General features: G+C 37.8%; 2 protein-coding genes across 3 annotated transcripts; both read right to left on the bottom strand.

Moving 5' to 3' along the window:
* Positions 1-14,302, bottom strand: LOC147236506 (uncharacterized). Of its 2 annotated transcripts, none has more exons than XM_086169875.1 (16): positions 14,107-14,302; positions 11,312-11,394; positions 11,064-11,144; positions 10,865-10,921; positions 10,602-10,781; positions 9,717-9,830; positions 5,155-5,197; positions 4,862-4,952; positions 4,632-4,773; positions 4,326-4,430; positions 4,112-4,205; positions 3,957-3,987; positions 3,424-3,501; positions 2,706-2,808; positions 2,491-2,612; positions 1-2,372 (listed from the first exon to the last, which is right to left on the bottom strand). In XM_086169875.1, the coding sequence occupies exons 1-16, from the start codon at positions 14,162-14,164 to the stop codon at positions 2,237-2,239; spliced, it is 1,518 nt and encodes a 505-aa protein (XP_086026001.1). In that variant the 5' UTR covers positions 14,165-14,302; the 3' UTR covers positions 1-2,236. The 2 variants fall into 2 exon arrangements, with proteins under 2 accessions (XP_086026001.1, XP_086026009.1); XM_086169883.1 differs by having other exon boundaries at positions 3,424-3,498.
* A 3,600-nt stretch (positions 14,303-17,902) lies between these two features.
* Positions 17,903-25,243, bottom strand: pyroxd2 (pyridine nucleotide-disulphide oxidoreductase domain 2). The gene is made up of 16 exons (XM_086169863.1): positions 25,120-25,243; positions 24,761-24,780; positions 24,576-24,669; positions 24,187-24,260; positions 23,894-24,049; positions 23,633-23,786; positions 23,447-23,508; positions 23,266-23,363; positions 23,038-23,179; positions 22,790-22,924; positions 22,628-22,700; positions 21,213-21,366; positions 20,572-20,723; positions 19,410-19,516; positions 19,010-19,130; positions 17,903-18,459 (listed from the first exon to the last, which is right to left on the bottom strand). Exons 1-16 carry the CDS (start codon positions 25,241-25,243, stop codon positions 18,389-18,391), a joined length of 1,737 nt encoding a protein of 578 aa, XP_086025989.1. The 3' UTR covers positions 17,903-18,388.
* Between the last annotated feature and the right edge of the window lie 329 nt (positions 25,244-25,572).

Genomic DNA, 25,572 nt, shown 5'->3' with positions numbered 1-25,572 from the left:
TGTGCTTCAAATACATTTATTAAATACAAAAGGCTCTATTGCAGTGCAGTAACAATAATACAAAATATTTGGAAGAATAACAAGAATGCAGTGCTCAGGTTACTAATGTGTGCATCATGATTACAAACCTATTTCCTGACAGTTTGAAACAAGGTCAAATGACTAAAAAAATCCAGTACCAAATCTCTAAATTAGAATTTGGGTAAACCCAAGGAGATCTGATAGGTATATGATGAAATTAAAAGATGCTGTAGTATAATTAAAATAAATGAACTGTGCAAGCCATCGATAACGGCACCAATTATGTAAAGGTACAACCAATTGTGTAAGATCAAGTGCAACTTTAAAGTTGGTGCTTAATTCCTTTTTTACACTTTAAGTCACATGGCAAAGAGGAATAACTGAAAAGCAGACGTTCAGCATGACAGTGTTCGCAAATAAGAAAACATTTCCTACTAACGCTTGACCATTAAAGCCACAAACAAATGTGAGGGAATTTGTTATCTAATCTTAAGTGAAAAGTCAAACAGGCCAGTAAATTAAAACACTGAATTCAACTTCAAACTGTAAAAAACAAAATAGGAAAAATGGATATAAATAAAACAATAAATACTTAGACTATGCAGAGCATAGTTAACAAGTTAATGTAGTGTAGACCTTAGCCATTTGCAGTAGCTACAATTCTTGTCTGTTGGATGACACAGAAGCCATTCTGAATGGTTTTAATGCACAAGGGTTGAATGTATGAAATAGCATGACTATTTTTGAGATTTTGGACTAAAACTTCTTTGGTTCACTGAAATACTGAAATAGATGCCCCAAGGGTCAAAAACACTGCTTTTGGGAAAAACTCTGCAAGCGCATGATTGTACACACATAGACATGAGTGTGTATCACAACAGAGCATATTTGTTTGTTCTGTAAGGCACTATTCTGCAGTAAGGGTGGAAACAGCAGCCTACCTCTCTGAAACACATTTGCCAGAAGCAGTGGATGTGTACGTTTTAAGAGATCAGGGATCAAATGTGCACATTTTCTCAGCATGGATTTAGAAATGTAATGACTTACTGTCAACATATATCAAGAAATACTAAGGTCTATTCAAATGCTATGATTAAAAACTAGGGAAGGCCTCTCATTAGGTACACAGACCAGTGTTTCAGCTATCTCCTGTTTGCTACAAAACAGGGAGTGAATACTGCAAACCTAAAACCTGAAACATAATGCAGCCCAATGCAATAAAAGGAAAATATATGGCCTTAAAAGGTAACACTCAAGTCTACTGGATTCCACAACATTATCAAGGTTTGTTTTTTCCAATACTCCTCCAATACATTTACGAAGGGTTACGAATCCCCCTACCTTTGTCAAACATTCTGTATATTAAAGTGGCATAAAATGGCACATAATTAAATCTAAATGACCCAATCAACACATTATAAGATCCAAATTTTCAACTCCTCAGCTCAAATTTGTGGCTTTCATCTCCAAATATCCATAAACATGTAAATAGGGTAAAATAGACTAAACAGACACAATATTCTTGTGGGCTCTTGGCTAAAGGAGAAACTATGTGGGTAGCAGAGGCAAATGTTCTGTGAGTCTCTTAAGTCACCAACTTGCCATCAGTTCAAAGTGACATCCTTGTTGCTGTACTTCTCGAAAAGGCAAAAGCACTGCTGTTTTAACAAAGGTAAAAGGAGGGGAGTTTCCCATCATTAAAACTACGTCTGTATCAAGACTGCAATTCCACAGCGAATCATTTCATTATTGATGTCAAGACGAGAGCCACAACTGGTTAAAAAAATAGTTTTTTATATATATATATCTATATATGTGTGTATGTGTATGTGTGTGTATATATATATATACACACATACATATACACATACATACACACACACATATATAAATAACTTTACTTCTGTATTGAACCAAAACAGTTTCACTCCCTCTGTTGTAGACCTGTGAGGTTAAGTTGCATCCCTTACAGCAGGGAAAGGTCACCATGTGTCATCTGTAAATACAATTTAATTCCTCCTATTTAATAAATATTGAACCAAACATCTATTTCATCCTGTGCAGTGAAAATTTCAACTTCCCTAGTCCATCCTGGCACATGTTTGACTATCCCTACCTTAGAACCTGAGTACTGGCTCTGACCCCACCATTCTGGTCAAAATTTGCCAGTGTCTGTGCAGCCAAGCTCCACGTATCCTGTCGAGGCAAACCAGATTTAGGGCTGCCAGGGCTTCCTGTCCTTTCCTTTCTGATCAGGAATGTGTTTGTAGTGACATTTGTCTCCAAAATGGCAGCCTGTTGTTCTCCAGAAGTAACACTCATCTCCATTGACTGGGCCACGCCGTCGAGGTCTATACAGAGAGAAGGTTGGCATAGAAAGAAGAAAAGGTACAGTAAAGAAAACTATGGATAGTAAGCCAGTAAAATTGAAATGTTCTCTGATGCAGTGACCTGAGAAGTGCCACTTACCCAGCAGCTACACCTGCCTGCTGTGTGACGGGGATACAGGTTTTTAGTGGAACAGGAGGGACCCTTTGAGTGCGACGGTCAGGATAGCGCACCACTAAACGTGTGTTCTCAATAGAATAGCCCTGGGGCAGAAAGCAGATTCAAAACTTTAAAAAAAAAAGGATATTTTTTTTTAGAACAAATGTGATGGAGAGTGTCACTAATCATGATCTTACATTTAGTTTGTCCATAGCAAGGGCTGCCATGTTTGCATTCTTGTAATTCACAAAGGCACAGAATCTTTCATGCAGCACACGGATGCTTTCGATCTCACCATACCTTCAAAAATAAATCAAAATAGTTAAGCAATTATATCATCCACTAAATTAAAATTATAGTAAAATTCTTCATGCGCAGAAGTAAAAACAGAAGCGTTTGGTTTGTTGAAATGTAAATTGATATTATACATCCTCGATGGACAAATTAAAATTGTGAAATAAGCAAGGACATTTTATAAAAAACAATTCTAAATCAATATACAAGATAGGGTCAAACATAATAAGTTTAGAGCTAATAATATCAAGTTATATAGTTTTGTATGTTTTTGTTCATTTAAGGACATAGTAGGAAAGCAAACTATGGATAGTAGGAAATAGGAACAGTTCATTCAAAAACTTACCAATTAACTTTAATGTTTTATCTATGCCATTTTCAAAACCCTTTGCCTTTATTTATATTTCCTAACTATCTTGAGGCCTGGTAATGACTTTTCTTTCTCCCAATGACGATACAAAGGATGTATAAACAAATTAAAGATGAGACTGAATGGCCGTCTTATTTGTATTATCAGATTTTCATATTTTATGTTTTGGTAATGTCAAGACTGGGAATTCACGTGGTCACACGCAGTAAAACATTGTATTGTAACATCTCTGTACTGAACTGAGGTCCTACATTCTGAAAAGGTCCCACAGGTGTTTGTCAGTGAGCTCTGTTGTCACATTTCCCACCCAGAGTGAAGGACAAGGGCTTCTGAAGGAAAGAAACAGAGATTATGTGTTGATTATGTACAGTATTATAAATGCTCTTCAAACAACACTGTGGAAATTATTTATGCTAAGATCAAATGAGCAAGAATTAAAAAAAATTGACTAAATGTTAAGTGTGATCCTTTGCTTTCAGAGAAGTACTTGTATGAATCCTGAGTGAACTTGAACATTCAAATATAGCATACGATACAAAAGTTCAGTGATGGCCAAACAAGTATTTGAAATTCTAAATTATGCAATATACCCTTGATAAAGTAATGTTACATAAATTTAAAAAGAAGGATGTTGATACAATTTCAACGATTACTAAATATTAACAACAAATAAAGACAGACACATGAACTAAGACAAATGTAGTTTTGTAGTTTTAACTACATGAGTGAATATTGAACCTTTTATGAACTGTGGTTTTTACAGAACAAACTATTCTTCACCTACCCAGGTAGCATGACTGATGGATCTTGGCTACCTGGTGCAAAGAAAAAAAATTAAAATTAAAAAGAAATTGGAAAAAAAAACGAGCTCTTCAAAACTATATGCTTTTGATCAGTATCTAACCTCAAATGTTACTGATATGCTCATATTCATCTTACCCCTGCCAGAATCAGCGCAAGATGACAAAACACCTTGCACAGATGAGAATTTTTCCAGCAATAGCACACTTTGAACTTCTTCAAAACCAAGGTCCTGTTGCACAAATCAAACCGGGACAAAACCAAAACAATCAATTACAGAAATTAATACAATCTATTTAAAAATGAAAATGTTTTTCAAGATCCTGGACATAGATATGGTATATGTAATTACCATAAGTTGCAGCACTTTGCAATTAAAGAGGTCATTGACAGCCTCCTCACAGTCTTTGTCCAGTTTTAGCACATGCTCCATGGCTTTCTCTGCCTCACTGTACCGCTACAACAAATAACACGAAACAATTGTAATAATAATAATGATAATAATAATAAGAATAAAAAAATATATATTTACAAAGCACTTCTCAGATCTCTATGAATTAGAAGTACCAGTAAACAATAGATTTTATCATAACAGACAATATAAACCCTATTTCTACCACTAAATGACTTGAGCTAAACATGGGCCTATTGAACATACCTTCATGCCCATGAGTGCGCTACCCTTGCGGAAGTGTCCTTTGGGCCAGTCTGGTGCCAGCTGAATGGAGCGCTCAGCATCACCCAGTGCCTGGGGGTACTGCTCCAAGCAGTAATAGCAGTAGGAGCGATTTCCAAAGAACCTACAAGTTGAGATACACATGCATTTTGTCTTATAAACTCTTGACATACATTTATGATGAAAAATTAAAAAGTAATGAGTAAATATACCTGTAATCCTTTGGATCACACTTGATTGCTTCTGTAAACATGCTGACTGCTTGGGGGTACTGCCCCTCTTGCACTAACTTTATCCCTTTTTCTAAAGAAAAGACCATTGCTTGTTACTTATTCTCCACCAGACTGCGAGACACTTGAATGAAATGCTGCACAATGACATTTGGAGAATGGAAAGGCTGCGTAATGACTTCCTTAGGAGTTATTGTCAAATTCAATCATAAAGCATCATAATGATGGTTCAATTCAGTCACATATCATTTGTTCAGTTAAACAACATTACTTACCTGTCAGTGATGCACTTTTTTTCATAGTGTCAGTTCCATTGCTCTGAAAAGAGTTTCTTTAGATCAGATTTACAGTCTTGAAAATGTATTTGATCATAATATTTAAAAAATCTGAACAGAAAATAAAAAAGGTTTCTTCATATTGATAATATACCTGGTTATTATGGAATAAACAATATTTCAGTAGTGCTAATTTTAGGGATAATATACATATACGTATATGTATGTATGTGTGTATGTATGCGTGTATATATATAGTCAGGTCAATAAGTATTTGATCCCCCTGTAATTTTGCAAGTTCTCCCACTTAGAAATCACAGAGGGGTCTAAAATTTTCATTGTTAGTGCATTTCCACTGTGAGAGACAGAATCAAAAATAACATCAGAAATCACATTGTATGATTTTTTTAACAATTTACTTGTAAATTACAGGGTCAAATAATTATTTTATCCCTGGCTTATAAGCCAGATTTCTGACCCTCAAAGACCTGTTCCTCTGCTTTTTACGAGTCCAACTACACTCAGAGTAGCATAGATTTGAGGTTGTTAGCTTTCTTAAAGACACCTGTGCACCCCACAATGTTAAAAATGGAGCAGCCAACATGAGTAATACCAAAGCCCTGTCAAACGATAAAAGACAAAGTTGGTAAGGAAAGGGCTACAGAGCAATTGCAAAGCAGCTTGGTGAAAAAAAGAACAATTGCTGGAGCCATTGTCAGAAAATTGAAGAGGCTAATGATGTCTGCCAATGTCCCTCGGACTGCGGCCCAATGGAAGATCTCTCCTCGTGGGGTATCAATGATGCTAACAAAGGGGAAGAATCAGCCCAGTACTACATGGCAAGAGCTGGTCAGTGACCTGATGACACCTGGGTCCACTGTTTCCAAGGCTACTATCCGTAATACACTGAGACATAATGGTTTAAAATCATGCACTGCACGGAAGGTTCCCCTGCTTATGTCAGCCCATTTCAAGGCTCATCTGCAGTTTTCCAGGGACAATCTGGATGATCCAGGGGAGTCATGGGAAAAAGTTTTGTGGTCAGATGAGACCAAAATAGAACTTTTTGGTTTTGACTCCATTCGCTGTGTTTGGAGGAAGAAGAAGGAGTATCATCCCATTGATGATAGCATGGGGAAAGACAAAGCATGGAAGCATCATGCTCTGGAGGTGTTTTGCAGCACAGGGGCCAGGACAATTGCACTGTATTAAAGGGATGATGAACGAGGCCATATATTGTGAGATATTGGGCAAAAGCCTTTTTCACTCAGTCAAGAGCATTGAAGATGGGTCCTGGCTGGGTCTTTTTCTGGCATGACAATGACCCAAGGCTCACAGCCAGGAAAACCAAGGAGTGGCTCCTTAAGCAGCATTTCAAGGTTCTAAAGTGGCCCAGCCAGTCTCCGGACATAAATCCAATAGAAAATATTTGAAGGGAGCTGAAACTCTGTGTTGCTCAGTGACAACCCCAAAACCTGACAGATCTAGAGAAGATCTCTGTGTGGAGGGATGGGCCAAAATCCCTGCTGCAGTGTGTGCAAACATGGTGAAGACCTACAGGAACAGTTTGACCTCTGTAATTGTTAACAAAAGCTTCTGTACCAAATATTAAAATTGTTTGACTCAAGGGATCAATAATTATTTGACCCTGTGATTAACAAATAAATTGTTAAAAAAAAATCATACAATGTGATTTCTGATTTCTTTTTAGATTCTGTCTTTTTCAGTGGAAATGCTTCAGCACTAAAAATTTTAGAGCGCTCCATGCTACTAAGTGAGAGAACTTGCAAAATCACAGGGGGATTAAACACACACACACGCATGCAATGTGTGAATATATATATATATACACACACACATATATATATATATATATATATATATATATATATATATGCATACACATAGTTTGTGTAAAGAATGGAAATCATTATCCTCCTACATACTTTAAAAAATACCCAAGAGATCTTTCAATAACCATCTAATTAATTTTTACCACTGATTTGAACAGCAGTGTTGTTTTGAAATATTATGGACTTTGCATTAACATGCATCTGTGTATATTTGGAACTGTGATATTGCACACATGTACAAACTAACCATTCAGCCAAGCAGTGTGTTCACTGATGGGTAAAAATATAACTGATTGTCTGATGACAGTTGTAGTTATCAGTATGTGGGACACATATTTGATAGATAGTGATTTTTTTTCTTACATGTTTTCGTGTTGATTCAGGAAAAAGGAAAAATGGTTACGTTTAACTTTGACAAGTGCCAAATTATGATGGCCAGATGACTCAATTAGAACATCTCCAAAACTAAAGTGCTTCTGCTGTGGTCCTCGTCTTTGATCACCAATACCTTCCAAAATGGTTCAAGGTAGGAACATTGGTTCACTAAAGTGATTAAATTATGGATCAGCCAAGGATCACAGAGAAGGTTCCAGAACAAAGGCTGTCCATCTACTCCAATCTTAGAGAATTGGCAAGCAGATTAATGTTTTTGACAGAAGGGTGTCTGAACACATACCATGATATCCTGACGATAAAGCCGCTACTTTTTTCATGCGCTTTTGCACTTCGGCTTAAACAATGATGTGGCTAATTTAAGGATGTTTTTTGGGGGGGGCGAACAAGCTTTATGCCACCATTTAGCCTCATCACATCAGACCAATGAAACTACCATGAAATTCTGAGGCTGTTCAGAAGAAGACGACCACTTTAATGGTAGGCTATGCAGTGTGTGTGTACGTTTGTGTGTCTATGTCAAAAAAAAAAAAAAAACTCACTAACCCAAGCTTACTGTTCTGTATATTTCCTGTGCATCGTGTATTTGAAGGTGTATTTGCAGTCCCTATGTCCTCTATTGTAAGTCACTTTGGATAAAAGCGTCTGCCAAATGCAATGTAATGTAATGTAATGTTTTAGTACGCAGGAGAAAGACAAATAAAGCAATCAGCTGGTGTAGGCTAAAGCAATGGATGGATTGATGGATTTTTCCTTGTGTTATTTATTATTAATCTATTTCGTCACCCATGTTACAGGCACTGTTCAGGAAAAAAGCATTTCCAGTACCTATTTGTGGATGTCATCGGTATGTTTTAATTAAAAGTTGAAAAAAATGTTTGTGTAACATCTTTCTGTGTAAATATCTCATGTTGCAACATGGACACCTGCGGTTTATAGACAAGTGCAGCCTCAATATGTACACATAAATGTATTTCTTTTCAGCCGATAAAGCTTATATTCAGGTGCCCTCATTAGTCCGAGAATTACGGTACTAATAATAATTTTATTCATAAAGTGCTTTCTATCCCAGATTGTTGTGTTCAAGGGTGGATAGTTGGTGAGGCGCCCATGTTGACCCATGTCCGATAAGAACCAGCAGTTAGTACGTAAGCATGAGAACTTGACCAGAGAGCAGTCCAGGATGGTCTTGTCAGATGAACATTTTCTTTTACATCATGTCGATGGCAAGTTGTGTGCATGTCACTAAACTGGGGAAAACCAGGTAACAGGATGTATTCTGAGAAGAAGGTGAGGTGTTGGAGGCAATATGATACTTTAGGTTCTGGCGTTAATGTGGATATTACTTTGGCCACAATAAAATTTCCTTCACAATCAATTTATTTCTTAAGGGTAATGCCTTCTTTGAGCAGGATAATCCATCCTACCATGCTGCAAAAACATTTTCAGAAACGGTCTGTGGAACAAAACATGTTCAAGGAGTTGACTTGGCCACCAAATTCACCAGATCTCAATCCAATCAAGTATCTGTGGAATTTGCTCAACATATAAGTGCATGGAGGTTAAGCCAAACTCTACAACATAAACAATTACTTGCTTATGTCATGGTGCCAAATACCACAGCAGACCTTCAGAAATCTAGTGGAATCAATACCTCCACTGGTAAGGGTTGTTTTGGTGATCATAATGTTTTTGCTGTTCAGTTTATACAAATGCATGTATATGCAGTATATAAACATAAAAAGTTTCTCTTTCAGGACTTTTTACTGCCCTGATGCCCCAGATCAGGTTGGCAGCAAATTTGGCTATGCAGTGTGTGTGTGTGTGTATGTTGTGTGTCTCTGTCCAAAAAAAAACAAAAAACTCACTAACCCAAGCTTACTGTTCTGTATATTTCCTGTGCATCGTGTATTTGCAGGTGTATTTGCAGTCCCTATGTCCTCTATTGTAAGTCGCTTTGGATAAAAGTGTCTGCGAAATGCAATGTAATGTAATGTAATGTAAATTCATATGTTAATACACATAAACACGAGTGAGTGCATAAATAAATGCATAAGTTACAATTTTAAAGAGATGTGTGCATATATTTAAACTGACCTATACCTATAGTAATGTTGACATTTTAGTCAGTTAATTTGCATTAGCTTCTATCAAGCTACTATTGACACACACGCGCACACGCGCACACGCGCACACACGCACACACGCACACACGCACACACGCACGCTACTGTTACAAGAAAAATCATTCAAGACAACAGCCATTAAAAACCTACTGGTCTGAAAGTATACAAAAGATATCAAAATTCAATTAACCTCTCTTCTGGCTTCATTCTCCTTGTTCTCTTTGGACTTGCGACATGATCCTTTGGGTTTTATATGGCTAGCAGCATTGGCAAAGAAGGCACTGCTCACATCCCACTCTGGCTCCTGTGCAACACAAGACAGGCACTTGTGCTAGTCAGTTGGCCATGTAAGATTTCTAGGATTGTAATAGAAGTATTATGTACATGCGAAGAGTTGTTTTTAAAAAAAGGCTTCATACTGAATGTTACAATACACTGACACTGACCTTAAATCTTGAATCTGAATACAAAATTAATTTGTTCTAAATGACCCAACAGTATGCATTTCAAAATGTATCTTCATTTGTGAATAATTTATAATATTTGAGCCTGGGAGGTTGTGAGATAAGAGGCAGCTGTGGGATACCAAATGGGATACCAATGGAAGGATTTACAGTGTATGAGGTTCATGATCTGTATCCAATTACACACAACTCTTTAGCCTGGAAGGTTCTTGGCTCCCTTAAAAATGTGTATTCTTCCAACTAGAGTTGCTACTGTGACCCTGTTCTCTTTCTGTAATGTACTAATAGCTTCTCTTCTACATCAAAAATAGTGGTTTGTGAAAATCAAGAGATTTCAGCATCTAATCGCAACTAATAACATTCTTCAGTTAATGCCATGAAATTGCTCTATAGATACTGAACAATGTATAATAAACTATTACAGTCTGACATATTGCACTGCAATGAAGAACTGTATTTTCATAGTTGATATTTGTTAATTTTATCATGGGTTTCCTTTGCCACTGATGGGCACATTAATTGAAGGGAGCTAGATTCTACAGATGGTTGATGATGTGCATCAAATTTCATAGTTGATCATAAATGAACCAAGCAAAAGAGGATTTTCCCACCTCTTCAGTTGATCTGTTTTTTTGATGTTCATTCAGCGAAGCCATGACAGCTGAGGTAGCATACTTGTGCGAGGCAGCTGATTTTGTATTTTTGCTGTCCTCCTTTTGCAACTGCTTCTCGCCTTCTGCATCTGACTCACTCTCATCCAACTCAGAGTCCACACCTCCATCTTCATCATCCTAATGTATGGAATATAATTGAGATCCATCTATTTAAAACAGAAACGAAAGGTAAGATACACATCCAAAAAATTGTCACTTACCCGTTCAGCATTCTCATTTTGTTTGACCTGTTCCTGTTTCTTCCGTTTTCGACGACGCTAAAAAAGAAAAAAAAAAAAAGAAAAAATATATAAATATCAGACATTCCATTACGTAAATGGCCATACATGCAGTAATTAACTGGGTTTATCCCAGTTAATGGGATAAATGATTTTTAAGAGTAGAATGTGTGTTATGCACCTTCCTCTTAGCTTTGCGTCGTTCTGCCCTCTGCCTGACTTTCTCATCCTCACTCAGATCCTCCTCTCCATTTAATGCATCCTACACACACATATACACACACACACACACGCGCACACGCGCACACGCGCACACGCGCACACGCGCACACACGCACACACGCACACACAGAAAGACGATCAGAGCACTCTGGATGATAATCTTTATGGAGCTGGCAATGCCCGATCAGACTAACAACACATTTTTACCTGTGACAAAGATGGATCATCACTCGGGTTAGGGGCTGCAGCACCACAGTCCATATGCTCCTCCTGTTGCTGGACAGGAGGGCCTGCAGGGGAAATTATTTTGCTTTAAGTGCCACACGGCCTTTTTTCTATTTTGAATGTTTTTTTTTTTTAGTTCGATATTATTGAACAATGCCAACAGCTCACTATACAAAGAGTAATGCAATTCACAAGAACCCGAGAAAATTGGGAGCACCTACGTCATGAGATCAGTTGAAAGAACTCTTATCAAGAACAGACAAGGTAGATTAAGTAAGGCTTCTGTCATTATAATCATGCAGTAAAGCTCTACAACTGGAAAATCAAGTACTGTTATGGGGTTTTTTTTGGTTTCGTTGTAACCACAGTATGTCACATCAAAATCCCCAATCAGGCAGATAACTTTCCAAGCAAGTAAATCTCGTTTCCAAAGAAATGTGAGCTAGGCAGCATTACTGACACAGTAAGATCCAGGCCTGCAAGTGGATGTATTTCTTCACTTCCGTATCTTTTCATTGCTGGCAGTGACATAGAAAAACCATCGTCAGCAAGCATCCCGTATAGAATTCAATCAAAAGGCTTTATCTGTAATCAAGAACTAAAGCAAATACTGTTTATGTAGATAGCAAATACAAATATGTTGCCTTCTTTGACATTACTACAATTATTGGCCACAAGTAAAAATCTCAATGACTTTGGATGGCAAGCGCAAAAATTGTATAATGGTTTCTAATTTAATGAAAAAGCAAGGAAAGCTTAGAAAAAAACATTCATAAAACATAAAATTATACAGTGAGATACAGATACATGTTGTTAATCTTCAGTTCTAGGTGGAATTCTTAAAGCTGTTTTTCATTGCTGCAAGCCTCACATGCTAGAAACAGTAGCCTCAAGCATTTCTCTTATAAGAAAATGAATCATTTTCTCAAGGACATGGTTGAAAATGACTTTGAAAAAAAAGGAATCAGCTCTGAGCTTGGGTGTGTGTATGTGTCTAGGGGGACGAGATCAGATCCAACCACAACTCTGCAGCTGATTTAAACCCAGTGGAAATAGACCAATGACAAGACAAGACAAAGAAAAACAGTTCCATGTGGGAACTGACATGGTGTCAGATTTCCATTTGTGCAACAAAGATTTGCCATATAGTGACAAACTCATACTTGGTCTATGACTCAAGACATTTTTCGCATTTGCAAGAGCTCTGTTGCTGGCCTAGACTATGTTTCAGATCTGCTGTATGAAATGTTCAAAGGAAGATGTTTTACTGTGTTTTAGGTCTCCTGACATTCTGAAAGTAGAAAGCCACCAGAAAAGCTCAGTACTATCCTATTAATTGAGTAATGTACTTTGTGAAATCGTTATTCTAATGGAATAATAGAATGCTCTTTTTACAAATAAATGTATCCAAGATGGGTAGGCAAATGTAACAAAAGAGTCTCTGTTCTTCTGCTTGAAGGCATCTAAATTAGTGTTCAGCTGAAAGGTGAGCTCCTTTCACAGGAATGCAAAATACACCCATGTATCATTACAAACTGGAATTTAAGCTACAAATTTACTTTGCGGCTCTTTTTTTACAGTCCCTAATCACAGTTTCAACATAACTAAAAGAAAGAACAACAATCACTGTCAGCCTCAAGGAATATTCAGTTCATGTAGACAATCTAAATATCACTACAATTCCAAAAAATATCAAGGCTAGCTAGTGTGACCATTACAACTGTAAGATAGCATGAACGTATTTGTAACATTCAAAAGGAAAAACGTTTTTAAGTCTGCCCAGTAATATGCACACATCTCTGACAGTTGGATATAAAATCTGCATAATATAAAATGAAAAGAAATACTGTACTGTAAGTATCTAGTATTGCGGAGGCAATTCTTATTTGATAAGTCAACCACAAGCATGAAGTTTTAGAATTTGATCCTTATTTTGGGCCATTGCTCTATCAAAAATGACAACATTTGATGCTGTTGTAGTAAAAGTTCCTTTAAGGGTTAAGGCGGTTGATACTGGACAACTATAGTCTTACGCTTGAGGTTTCCATAACAATCCATAGACTGACCCAACCTCGAAACAGTATTTTTTTGGCGATTATTTACATCACCAGTTTCAGATCCAGTCATGACTGAAATATTAGTTTATTCCAGCGGTCCTTTCACGTGTGTTGTCATCTTATCGTATGGCTCTGATACGGTAAGTTTTTAGCCATACTAGTTAAGTACTACAACCGGTAAAACCGCGGTGAAGAGGAACAAAGTTTGACCACATGATCCGTTGGTACATGTATTTGAACAGTTGTCAAACAAAGACAATTCACTATTGAAGGAGATGACGATTTGGCCGCGGCGCTAGAAGGCTTTTCGACACCTATTTTAGACATTGTTGTCATATCACGCACAGGGGGAACAGCCCACCGAAGGAGAGAGGCGGCAGCGTCTGTACGTGGGGCTACACAAAGAGCACCCAGAAGCCCCCGGGGCTTCGACGGCGCCCAACGGTTCGACGGATAAAATGTATTCTGTGGTTCCGACTGCGCTAAACTTGGAAGCTGTGTAAGTCGGGCTGTAACGGGCAGGAGGGGGGACTTCATTGTCCGAGCAGGAACACCAATTAAGCGAACGGTATTTTGCGACATTTTTTCACGTAAGACGTCTCCCAGACGACGTGTAAGACTGTATCTTCATCTCCTACCGATGTACACGGTTTGTAATCAGAGGAAGGGATTGATTTATCCGGAGTTCAGAAAGTTTGGGTGTAGCGGGACGCTTCTTACCGCTCCCGAGTCCCAGCAGCCGGCATATGTCTCTGGTGAAGTTCATGAGCGCAACCATCCAGCATTATCCTCTCAAATATCCCAGCGAAGATATTGAAACGAAAATTTAAGGTCGGTGTGGGCACGTTTGCAACATTGGGACTGGGTATCGAATCTACGAGAATTCTTAGGTGGTTTCGTCCACTTCCTGAGCGTCAGGCGCCGACGTTGTGTCTATCCTGGGCAACGTCTTAAAGGCACAGAGCCCCCCTATCGGTCACTCAATGGATTGGATCTATTCATTTGAGACAGTCCTGTGCACTTGACATTTATACAAGCATTGTCCACAGTCCACCTGTTAAGCTTATATTGCACTGAAATGTCTCATACTTACAACATCTACAAATGCTTGTGAATCACCTATCCTAAAGGAAATAGCAACATTGTTTTGCTGGCGTCCTATCATTGAAGTTGCATGTGTGTGTGCGAGTATATTCACGCACAGTTGGAGAGGTGTAACCTAAATTCATGAGGGTTACAGAGACAATCGTCATTTTTATTGAAGTCCATCTATTTTGCAAAATCATTAAGATTCTGCTAAACAACTTGAGAAGTAGTTTAAGTGTGTTGCACTCATGTTATAATGATGTTGTCCTTTTCTCACTTTTTTTTTTTAAACTCAATGAGGTATGTGCTATCAAGATGGTCCTTCCATTAGCCTATATCTAATGTGCAATGAATTGATAAACATTCATGGTTTTTTGTTATTTTATACATGCTCATGTGCAGTGCAGTGTAATAAGGTGCAGCGAGAGCCCATCACACAAGTGCTATTACTGCTTGTGGCATATTTTATATCAGATAAGCAGATAAGGTGCAGCCAGGACAGCCCATTACATAATACCTTTGGTGAAAAGAAAGAACAAAAGAACTCCTCATTTTGTTCTTCCATTTCCTGCTCTGTAAGGTTTTACAACATTACTCACAAATATTTTCACCATTATGTGTCATCGTTTTCAAAGACATTTGTCGAGGCAAAATCATCAATGACATCATCATCTAACATCATAGGCGTTTAGGACAAAATTAATCCAAAAACTACCCTCTCCTCCAAAATATCACTTCCATTATCAACAGTAGCCCTACACCATTTACCCCTGGATTCTAATCATATGACACGGAACTCAATGATTTTGTTGGTTCGTGGAGGGTTCCCCATTAAAACAACACCTCCCATCCACTGCGATAAATTTAAAGATATTTGACTGTTGTATGGTAGCTTGAGAGGGGGACAAAGATCTGTAACATATGGAACTTATGAAACATAATTTATTGTCATCTGTTGAAGGTTATCTGTAAAGATGAAACCAAAATGTTTTATTCTTCTCTTAGCTAGTAGTGGTCAGAAAAGCCAGCCTCCTAATGTTGTCATAACCTGAGCAAATCACAGTCATTTGGTCTGACTTTGCATAACTTCTCTTAACTTGGAGTCTGACTCAGAAGGAGTAAAACTGTCAGGAAATATTAATGATTACAAAAATACAGTGTTTGGGGTGGACAGTAAATTAACAGACAATGCAGAGGAAACAAATGACTTCCTAATCCACTGAAATTTAAACAGTGTCGGGAAAAAAAAACATTATTAGAAATTTAAGCTGATGCTCAAGTTTATATTCTACAGTGTATATCCCTCCACAAACTCTTAAGGAAAAGTGTCCTAATAAATTTACCTTCAAATCATTTAAAACTTTGCAGTTTCTTAATTTTGTTCCCACCTACTTCTGTGTGATATTAAATAAGTATATTTCTGATTAGTCAGGAATCTATTGTCCTTTTGCCGTCTACATTTTACCACACACCCACATCTCAAGAGTATGAAAGGAAATACACTAGCAAAAATGTCTATAGGGAAAAAAGTTGAAGAGAAGAAACAAAAAAATAAATTCATGATTCCAAGGTGAAGAGATCATACAATTGTGTCCTAGGTGTATATAAGAAAAAAAGCAGTCTTTCTGAATGGTGGGTCCTAAACAACTAACTTAACTATTACCCAGAAAGATTAAACTCACGCTGGAATAAATAAAGTAGCTGCTTGCCAGATATGCATAGATGCTGAAAAAAAACAAATAAACAGCAAATGGTGAGGAATGAAGATGGCATAGGATGAATTTTCTTTGTAATTTTGGATAAGCACCCTCCACTGTTGGAATTTTCATTAATGACAAGCAGAAAGGTTTTTTGAAAATATTATTCATTTATTTTGACATAAGCTGTTTGTAAAATGTTGTCTTAAGATTATGTTTTTTAATTCCCTGAGTTTGGAAATAACTGGCACAATGCAATCGTACAGAATAGGTCTGGTTCTCACGTTTGTCGATGTATTCTTTAATTTTTGAAAAGTTAAAAAAAGGGGCAAGGCATCACTTAAAATTTTTATATTGAATAATTTGCAAATGCACTCAATTAAACTGTGTCATTCCCTAAAGCGTTTGTTATGAATGCAAATGTAAATTTGATTTTGACTTAACTATAACATGTAAATCTATATGCTTTTAATTAGGCCTTTATTATTTGCTCAAATATCATCCTGGAGTACAAACAACATTAAATAGAAAGTACTAACGATTCCTTGTTTGGACAGGGATAGTAAAAATATTGGTAGAAGGCTGAGGTTGGAACGACAAGGCAGGAGAACTAGAGGAATACCAAAGGAAAGATTTATGGATGTAGTGAAAGAAGACATGAAGTTAGTTGGTGTGAGAGCAGAAGATACAGAGAATATGGTCAGACGGAGGATGTTGATTCACTGTGGTGAGCCTTGAAGAGAGTATCCAAAAGGAAAAGAATCGGACTAATTATTGCTTGATTTGTATGTAAGAACACTACAGAGCTGATGTAAGAGTATAGATTGTGCATAAAGAAGACTTTTTTTATCTCCTTAGAAATCCTGGATCCAGTGCTTATGGGACTTACCAGTGTTTGCAAAGGTGCTTGCTGTCCTGGTCCATTCATTCCAAGCCCTCATTCAAGTAGATTGTGAACTGGAAGAACACTGACATCCTGTAGCAACCAGAGAGAACCAGCATTGCATGTCATACTGGTGGTACATCATTTCAAGAACAGGCCTTAAAGAATAGAGCACAAAGTACAATGAGATGCTTATCTGTGGGAAGTCATCAGTGTTGTTCAGTTCAGTTTTTTTAAGCCGCTATATACCTTATCTCGTATGTCCTTCAGCTAGATATTCCATGTGTACCTTGAATGTATACCACGATTGATGTATTCAGATAGATATCATTTTGCCTCAGAGTAGAGATTCACAACCCTTCTTTCCATGGCTCTGTATAGACCACCACCATGAGATATGAAGGTTAAAAGGGTCTGGACAGATAGAAATGCAATTAAGTAAATAGAGATACCTGGTAGCTATTTGAGTAGATAAGAAATCACAGTTGGAAATACTACACTCTCAACTACAACATGGGGATAGGTAAAGAAATTCACCCAGGAGCAGGCTAGAAAAGTTTCTGCCTTTTTCCAGCAAAATAATCTGCCAGCATTGCCATTACAGTTAGACTTTAAGACAAGGAAAATACAGTCTTGACCAGCCTTGGCCCGTAAACTCTGGATATTTTACCGTAACCATCAGTGCCAACACAGCAACTTTACACCATTAGGCAGAAAGGGAAATTATAAATTCATAAGGGATTTCCCAAAGTGCTACAAGGTGGTTGTCATCTCTCAAACATTTAAAACACATACCTGAATCCAAACAAAAAGGAAAAAAGTTCTGCTCTGTTTTCATTCAGGTGTACCATTTATTTTAATTTCATACGGAAGGATTAGAGAGAAATCTGCGTGGTCCATCAGATTCTTGTTTATTTCAACATTCTACAACTTCTGAAGACCTGCAAATGACAAATAAAAGCTAACTACATGATAATTCCTAATATGTCTGAAAAGTGTTTGTAAATAAAACTGACCAATGTGACAGACTCTTGTGCTTTCTAGAATATAAACCAATACTACCTCAAATGTCTTAATAGAAGAATGAATGACATAAAAATCAGTCAGTGTGTATAGAATGTAGTAGATACCAACCTTTAGCATTGTTTCAATTTATTTCGTAAAAATGTAAATGACTGATCTAACAATTCATTCATTTTATTAATTCATATAGATTTTCTTTGCCTATGGTACACCATTTAAAATTACATAATGTCATCTGGCCAAAGAGTTGAGGGCATCATATCTGCCAGAAATAATATATATGTAGCAAAGGAGAAGGAGTCATCCACAATTTTTAGTTTCTTCTCTGGTCAGCCATGACAATAACTGCAGCGTTCCAGCCAGGAGAACCCATTACACCTCCACCTTAGAGAAAAAAAACAAACTCTTTTTGGAAGAGGGTAACAGTATCTGTATATGGAGCTTCAGAGTCATCTTGTCATGGTTAATTCTTGGCGAAATCTTTTCGTGGCAACTGGATATGAATGTCTTCTCTGGGAAACATTTCAGTCATTCAGTTCAATAGCCTATGAGTAGTTTTCCATATGTATCTATCAGGGTTCGGGGCCAGTCTAAGCTGCAATGGCTCGTTGGGGGAGTAGTTTTGGAGAAACTAGGGGGCTGTTGCGTTAATGGGGGTGTCGTTAAGGGGATCAGTCAAAAAAACACTTTCCCAATGAATTGAAGCCGCTCAAATGACTGGTTGAAATGTTTTCAAGGGAATAAATTTAAGTCTAGTTACCACGAAAAGATTTTGACAGAAACAAACCGTATTTTCCGTCAATGAAAGACATGGTCAACAGTTAATGCGAGATTTGCCTTTTTTTTTTACAATGTTACTTCACTTTACATGGGTGATTGTTCTCAGAACACATGACTATTCTCAACAGCAAATATGTTTAATATTGAAACATACCAGGATGACATCCGCTACCGCAAAGATACAACCCTTTAATTGGTGTACGGTAGTCTGACAGAGACGGCAAAGGTCGTGCAAGGTAAAGTTGGTCCAATGACATTGATCCATGGAAGATATTCTGTGAGGAAGAGGGACCCAAATGTTGTTGTTAGAATTTAAACCAACATATGGTGTCACTTTACATAGCTGATCTGAACCCCATTTTGTTGGTTGTTGTAAAACTCTTTGCAATTGTTAATTTATTTTTTGGAAGTGCTTTGGCCAACAATTGACAATGAAGGAAGGTGAAGGGCCAATTTATGCAAATGATTTCCCTTGTCCTTTGAACGGTTGATTGTATTAGATAAACCAGTCATGTTTCAAAATTCAAATTGATTCAAATGTCTACAGTGTTTACCCCTCCAGTGAGCCCGAAGATCCTCTCCAGGTCAGGCGGAGCCAGGATGTCCCTCCCCACCACAGATGTTTTGAAGCCAGGAGCGTATTTCTCTACCCAGTCAAACACTTGAGATAAAGAAGTAGAAGCATTAAAATTAAGTAGCTTTAATAAATATTCTAAATTTCATTAGTTTAAAGTGTTTTTTTTTTGTTATGTTTTGGGTCTCATTTTGGAATTAACATTCAAATTGACAAGCTTTGCCAAGATTCAACTTCCATAATGTCAAAAAACAATCTTCCTTCAAGAGGCTTATACAGTAATTATAAACAAGAGCAATTTTGTGGATATCAAAGAAGAAAAGCAAGAGACTTCCATGAAGTCAAATGAACTTTGGTTGCAAGTCATAAAGAACATACTTTTATTATCACAGACTTATCACTTCAAAATACATAATAACTGAATGCCAAGCCTACCCATCCAACCGGTTCAGAAAGCTAACCGTGTAAAATAAAGTTGAGTTGAAGTTTCTGCTTAGCCTCTTGGGTTAGTTCTGGCTAATAGTAGGTATGAGGTTTGGGTGCATCCTCTAACAGTCACCATGAGATCACCAGGCTACATAGATAGACACACAATTCGCTTTCTCATTTAAACCTATGGATATTATACTCTTTAGCTAAGGTCTGTGGAAGGAACTCAAGAGAACCTGGAGAACCCAGGCAGAAACATTTGGGACAAACAAATTCCACATATAAAGGTGATAGTCATGAGTAAAGTTTCTTTAAAAGATGATCTTTTATATATAAACATTAACAAATTGTTTTCCACTGAAAGTCTTCATCCCCTGAATTAGTTACTCCCAACAGAAATGTGTCCATCATCACAAGACATTTTGAAGCCGGCACAGTAGAACTGGCGTCATACTGTAGATGCCCTTAGACGTCAGTTAATCTAGCAATCACAGTGAGTTAACTAACTGTATATCGGTGATTTGTATTGTTATGTTGAGAAATGATGGACAAAGCAGAGGCTGTTATGCATCACTTTGCCCATCATCAGTTGATCACAGTAATGAAAGGAAACTATTAGTTGGTTTATTTCATGAAAATTAAACAGGGCTGGAAAAAAAAGGCTATTTTTGCTTTTGAAAAATCTTGGCCTATGTTGGACTATTATTCCTCACCATTGTCAGCAAAAGCTTCTCTGTCCTGATCAGTCCACTCCCGGCCCTCTATGTGGTAGGGAGTGAACTGGGTGAACAGTGACACCACGTGGCAGCCAGGAGGAGCCAGGGTTGGATCCAAGACAGAGGGTATGGTCATCTCAAGCATAGGCCTGAAGAAATAGAGGACAATTTACATTGACATGTTGAGCTAAAAAAATGTACTTTTTCAGCATCCAGTACAGGCAAAAAAAGATTAAGTTTGCGCTACTCTTTTCTACACTAACGAAAGTACGCCTATCTTGAAGGTATGGCAAGTGGATATCTAATACATGGACTGCGCTGGCCTACAATATTCTCTTTCTGTATTTTTGCATGATTGGCAAATATTAGCTGTTGCTAAGAAAATGTCTTAATCTGTTACTTTGGTGTTCTTCATCAATGTTTACAAGAAAGTAGTTGCAAAACTGTCAAGAACATACGGTTGGACATAATTCATATAGATTTAATTAGCATATTTAGTTTGGCAGATTTTACATTGCATGCTCTTCCTGACACAACCCTCTGCCTTTGTTCGGCTTCAGGACAGGCAAACAGAGAGCACTGTGTTTTAAAGCACAATTAATATATATGAGGAGCTGAGTAGACGTGTAAGTACGTGCCTTGATGAGGGAAGTCCATTCATGGCCTCTTTATAAGCAGTCTCAAGTACATCCACATTTTCACAATTAAGATGAATGGAACACTGATGGTGGGGTCCAGGTTTATCATTTGGTGTCGGAGCTGCTAGAAAGTTTGGTAGTTTATCCACTGCCACTGTTAAAAAGACAACAAGAGAAAATTACAAATGAAACCAGGACATGATCTTTGATATTGATGTATTTCATATAGTGATGTTTACAATGCTAAACTTTATCTGACCTCTTATTAAATAATTATTTTGAGTGAAACTGCACATTGGGCACAAGAACATTTTGTCTTTGTTGAAGTGTGATCAATTATCTTGTAAAAACCATGAAAACAATAATAAATGTGGTGTGACAACATCATCAAAACTGGAGAATAGACTTCCTGAGTAATTAATAACCTTATAGCAGCAAGAGTATAATTAGGGAGTAAATTTCTGGAAATGGGAAAAACAGGACTCATATCAGTAACAGTTAAAATCTGTGCTATGCATAGTCACATACTGTAATATTCCTAACATTAAAACCTACGTTTTGAAAATGAAGCACATACCATAACTTAAGTTTACCCTTTACTAATGAACAGCTTTCTCAAAAGAAGCTAATCCAGCTTGATACATGACATATGTTTATGCCTTTATGCCTTTAATCCATTGTACAACCATGTCATGTTTTAGGTGTGGAGGCTGTAATAGAGGTTTGAATTAGTTGGCATTCATGTGAATAATAGTAAAGGGATTACTGCTGGTTGCACTAAGATGGAATGAACCTCCTGTCTTGCCAAAAAAAAAACAAAAAAAAAAAACAGGTATAACGTGTCTTTCAAGATCTGATGCAAAACATAACACTACCATATCCTTGAATACATTCTATTAGTCCTCTACGAGGGTGGAGAGACAGGTTACTTTACATTTTTTATTTTTCACAATGTCAGGAGTGGCACAAAAACTTTGAGGGCCCGTTTAAATTGTAAAATGGCAGTAGGCCTAAAACAGATGGCTCTACAGGACAGGGACAACGAAGGTGCCAAAATACAAAATATTCCCAGCTGGGCCTAACTGCTCCCTTTTTCAGTTTACAGTGGTAAGAAGAACAAGCTGAGTCCTTTTTTCAGAAAATGATCCCATCCACGGCACAGATGTGGAAATAGATGAAACAGTGAGATCACCCTACCAGGTATCACTATCTACTGTGTGGTCCAGGTACTGGACCACACAGTTGTGTGTCTTAAAGGTAATAGTGTATTTTCAAGGTGAAATGCCCCAAAAAGGGTCATTAACTATTCATAAAAAATATTTAACTTTTGTTAATTGATATTATCACAATGACTACAGGATTTTAAAACGACTGGAAACTGGATTTGAGAATGGCTGATGCTATAAACCATTTACCATTGATCTTGGTCACAGGGGAGGTGTAATCTATCTGATCTACAGCTTTGAAGACCTCTGAAGGGAGAGCATCCTACAAACAAAAAAGGTTAGAACAAATCTGGTCCATTGATTGTGTGTATATTTTGTGGTCCTGTCATCATGCATGGGATTTGTTGTTACCTCTGGAATGAGATGTTTAAAGGTGACATATGGAGTAGCATTTGATAGTACAATTTTACTATGGATTTTGGTGCCATCCTTCAACACCACTCCATTGGTAGCACCATTAGAACTGACCAGAACTTGGTCTACTTCCTACCATCAAGGAATGTTTTAAGAGCAAAGACCAAAATCAAGACATTACAAAGGAATGCATTTCAGCAACAAAAACATTCACAAATCCACATCTTTAAGTTACCTTTTCTTACCTTTTCAGTGAATACATCCACACCATAGGACTGAGCAGCACTAGCAATAGCCTTGGACACACCTCCCATGCCACCTTCAACATAACCCCATGCCCCCTTTTCCTTCTCCAATTCTCCCATCACATGGTGCAAGAGCACATACCTTGAAAACATGTTTTACATTTTGAGCTGCAAAATGTTACTCCAACATGCCTGTTCTTTACAGGGTCTCTTTCAAATTTTCCTCACCCACTGCCAGGATTACTAGGACTGGTCATGGCACCAATCACAGCATCAGTGGCTAGAGTTGCTCTCAGTGGCTCTGATTCAAACCACTGATTAAGGACCTAAAATGAGAAGGACTATGACTTGGGGATGAAGCCATTCATAGATAAGATCAGTGTCTAATTATGTCCAATCAATAACGAACCTTTGTTATTGGTGCAGTTACAATCTCATAAAAGTCTGGAATATTCCTGCCAAGTTTCATACCTTTTGACACAAAGGATACCATGATTCAATTCATGTATGACATAAAAAGTATGATGCAAGTACATCTTTAACTAAAATCTAAATTAGGTTAAAAATTCTCCAAGCCATGCATCTGCAAACACACCGCATTTAACAATAGGCATCAGTGTTTTGGCTGCAGCCATCCTCTTCCTCAAAGACCCAGATGAAACACCTGGAATATCTACAGGAGGGGCATCTAGAAGTGGGTGGATGGCTCCTGCAAGCTTCTCAAGGTGTGATACAAAACCTGAAAAAGCCTAGAGTTAAATATTAGTAAAAATGTGAAGAAAAATCCCTTTTGGAAACAAACAAGGACAATCTCTTTCATGTGACCGGAGCATAAATCCATAAACATAACAATCACCTTGGCATCATTCTGGGAAAATTTGCCAATCTCTTTCTGGTTCATAGTGAGATCTGAGCCCAGGGTGAGAGACCTTGGGGGAGCGCCATTTACCCCCTCCTCCAACATTGGAGTGAAAGCATGGGGGTCCCTCATGTATACCTTTAACCCGTGTTTCTGATGAAAAATGTAAAGAGATAAAATTTCAAAACATAAACGTGACAGAAAACAAAGCAATGACTCATGTTCCATCGATGTTTGTTGGCAACGATGCCGCAAGATGTTTAATTTTAAGCAGGGAAATGGCAGTTTACCTTGAGCTCTAAGTCTGCGTATATATGGGGCCGTAACAAACTGAGCAAATAGGAACATCTGGAGAAGTGGAAACCTGCACATGAGAGTATCATTATTCCTACAAGGGTGAGATACTGCACATGGTTTTCCTGTTGGGCTTCATAAATGAAACAACATTTATGAAGTTATATATTACCAAACAGTGCTACCACGTTCCTAAAATGTTTGGTATAAAACCTGTTCTGGCATGTTTGTTTGTGAAAGTGAGCAAATATCAACTGACCTAACAGAGAAATGTATTCATGTATGGGTTTAGGTTAATCTTTTAAAAAAAATTACATATGCATGATGTGATGGACATGCATTTTACTCAAGCTTTGGGTCAGATTGGTTGATAGGGCCACTGTACCAGGGAAGATCTCCTCTGACACAGCAGCTCCTCCGAGTACATGTCTGCGCTCCAACACTGCTGTCTTCAGTCCTCCCTTCTGCAGATAGGCAGCCTTCACACAGACACACACACAAACTGAGTGTGGGGTATCATCAATCAAGTCTGACTGGACAGATAATGGAAAAATTTTGCGTTGAACTCACTGCCACCAGCCCATTGTGTCCTGCAACGACAGAGAAAATGTGTTTCTATTGATGTAGGCAAACTTGAGTAAAATTTAGTTACTTCATATCACCCAGCCATTTTATGCAGCCTGATCTGCAACCATTCATGACAGTCATGCGAAGAGTCCAAAGTTGAAAAGTGCTTAGTAGAGTAGGGATTAGTTGCAAAACGCAAACCCATAACAAAAGCAACATTCCACTTCCATTGAAAATAAATGCTCATGTCTAATAACACTTATGATCATTTTTGCAGATGAAGCTAACTCGTCGTTTTAGGACTTGCAAAAAGCCCAGAGCGTGCAAGACGCTTGTGTTGAGTTGTACGTTGTCCGCCTCACCTCCGCCGATGACCAGTGCGTCATACTGGCTTTTTAACGCAGTATGTTTGGATCTGCATACGGTCAGTTTTCCCCAAAATCTCAGAGCCCCTCGCCCTCGACCATTCCACACAACTGCAGCCATGCTGGAAGAATGCAAATCCGAATCGTTCCCTCCCCCTTTTTACTCAAGCACATACTGTAGTAAAGATAGGAATCGCCACCCACAACCTCTGGACACAGGGGCGCAAAAGACGAGAGTCCGTCTGCTGGTGATTACCCCATCTGTGAAGTTTATGGTGGCCACGTTATGTAAAGTTTGCAGTACTTAGAAACTTTCCATATCAAAGGAAGGCTCTCAGTTTATTTCAAGTGCAACGTGAATAAAAATACATTATATATTGAGTATATTATGTGCATTGGTCAATTCTTGTGATCACAGCAGGAGAGATGTTTGGATCAGTGTGCAATATG

Source organism: Fistularia commersonii, chromosome 2 (assembly GCF_037954325.1).
Source record: "Fistularia commersonii isolate RoL2024-O1a breed Wild chromosome 2, RoL_Fcom_v1.0, whole genome shotgun sequence".
Lineage (NCBI taxonomy): Eukaryota > Metazoa > Chordata > Actinopteri > Syngnathiformes > Fistulariidae > Fistularia > Fistularia commersonii.
This window is presented reverse-complemented; position numbering and strand designations above follow the sequence as displayed.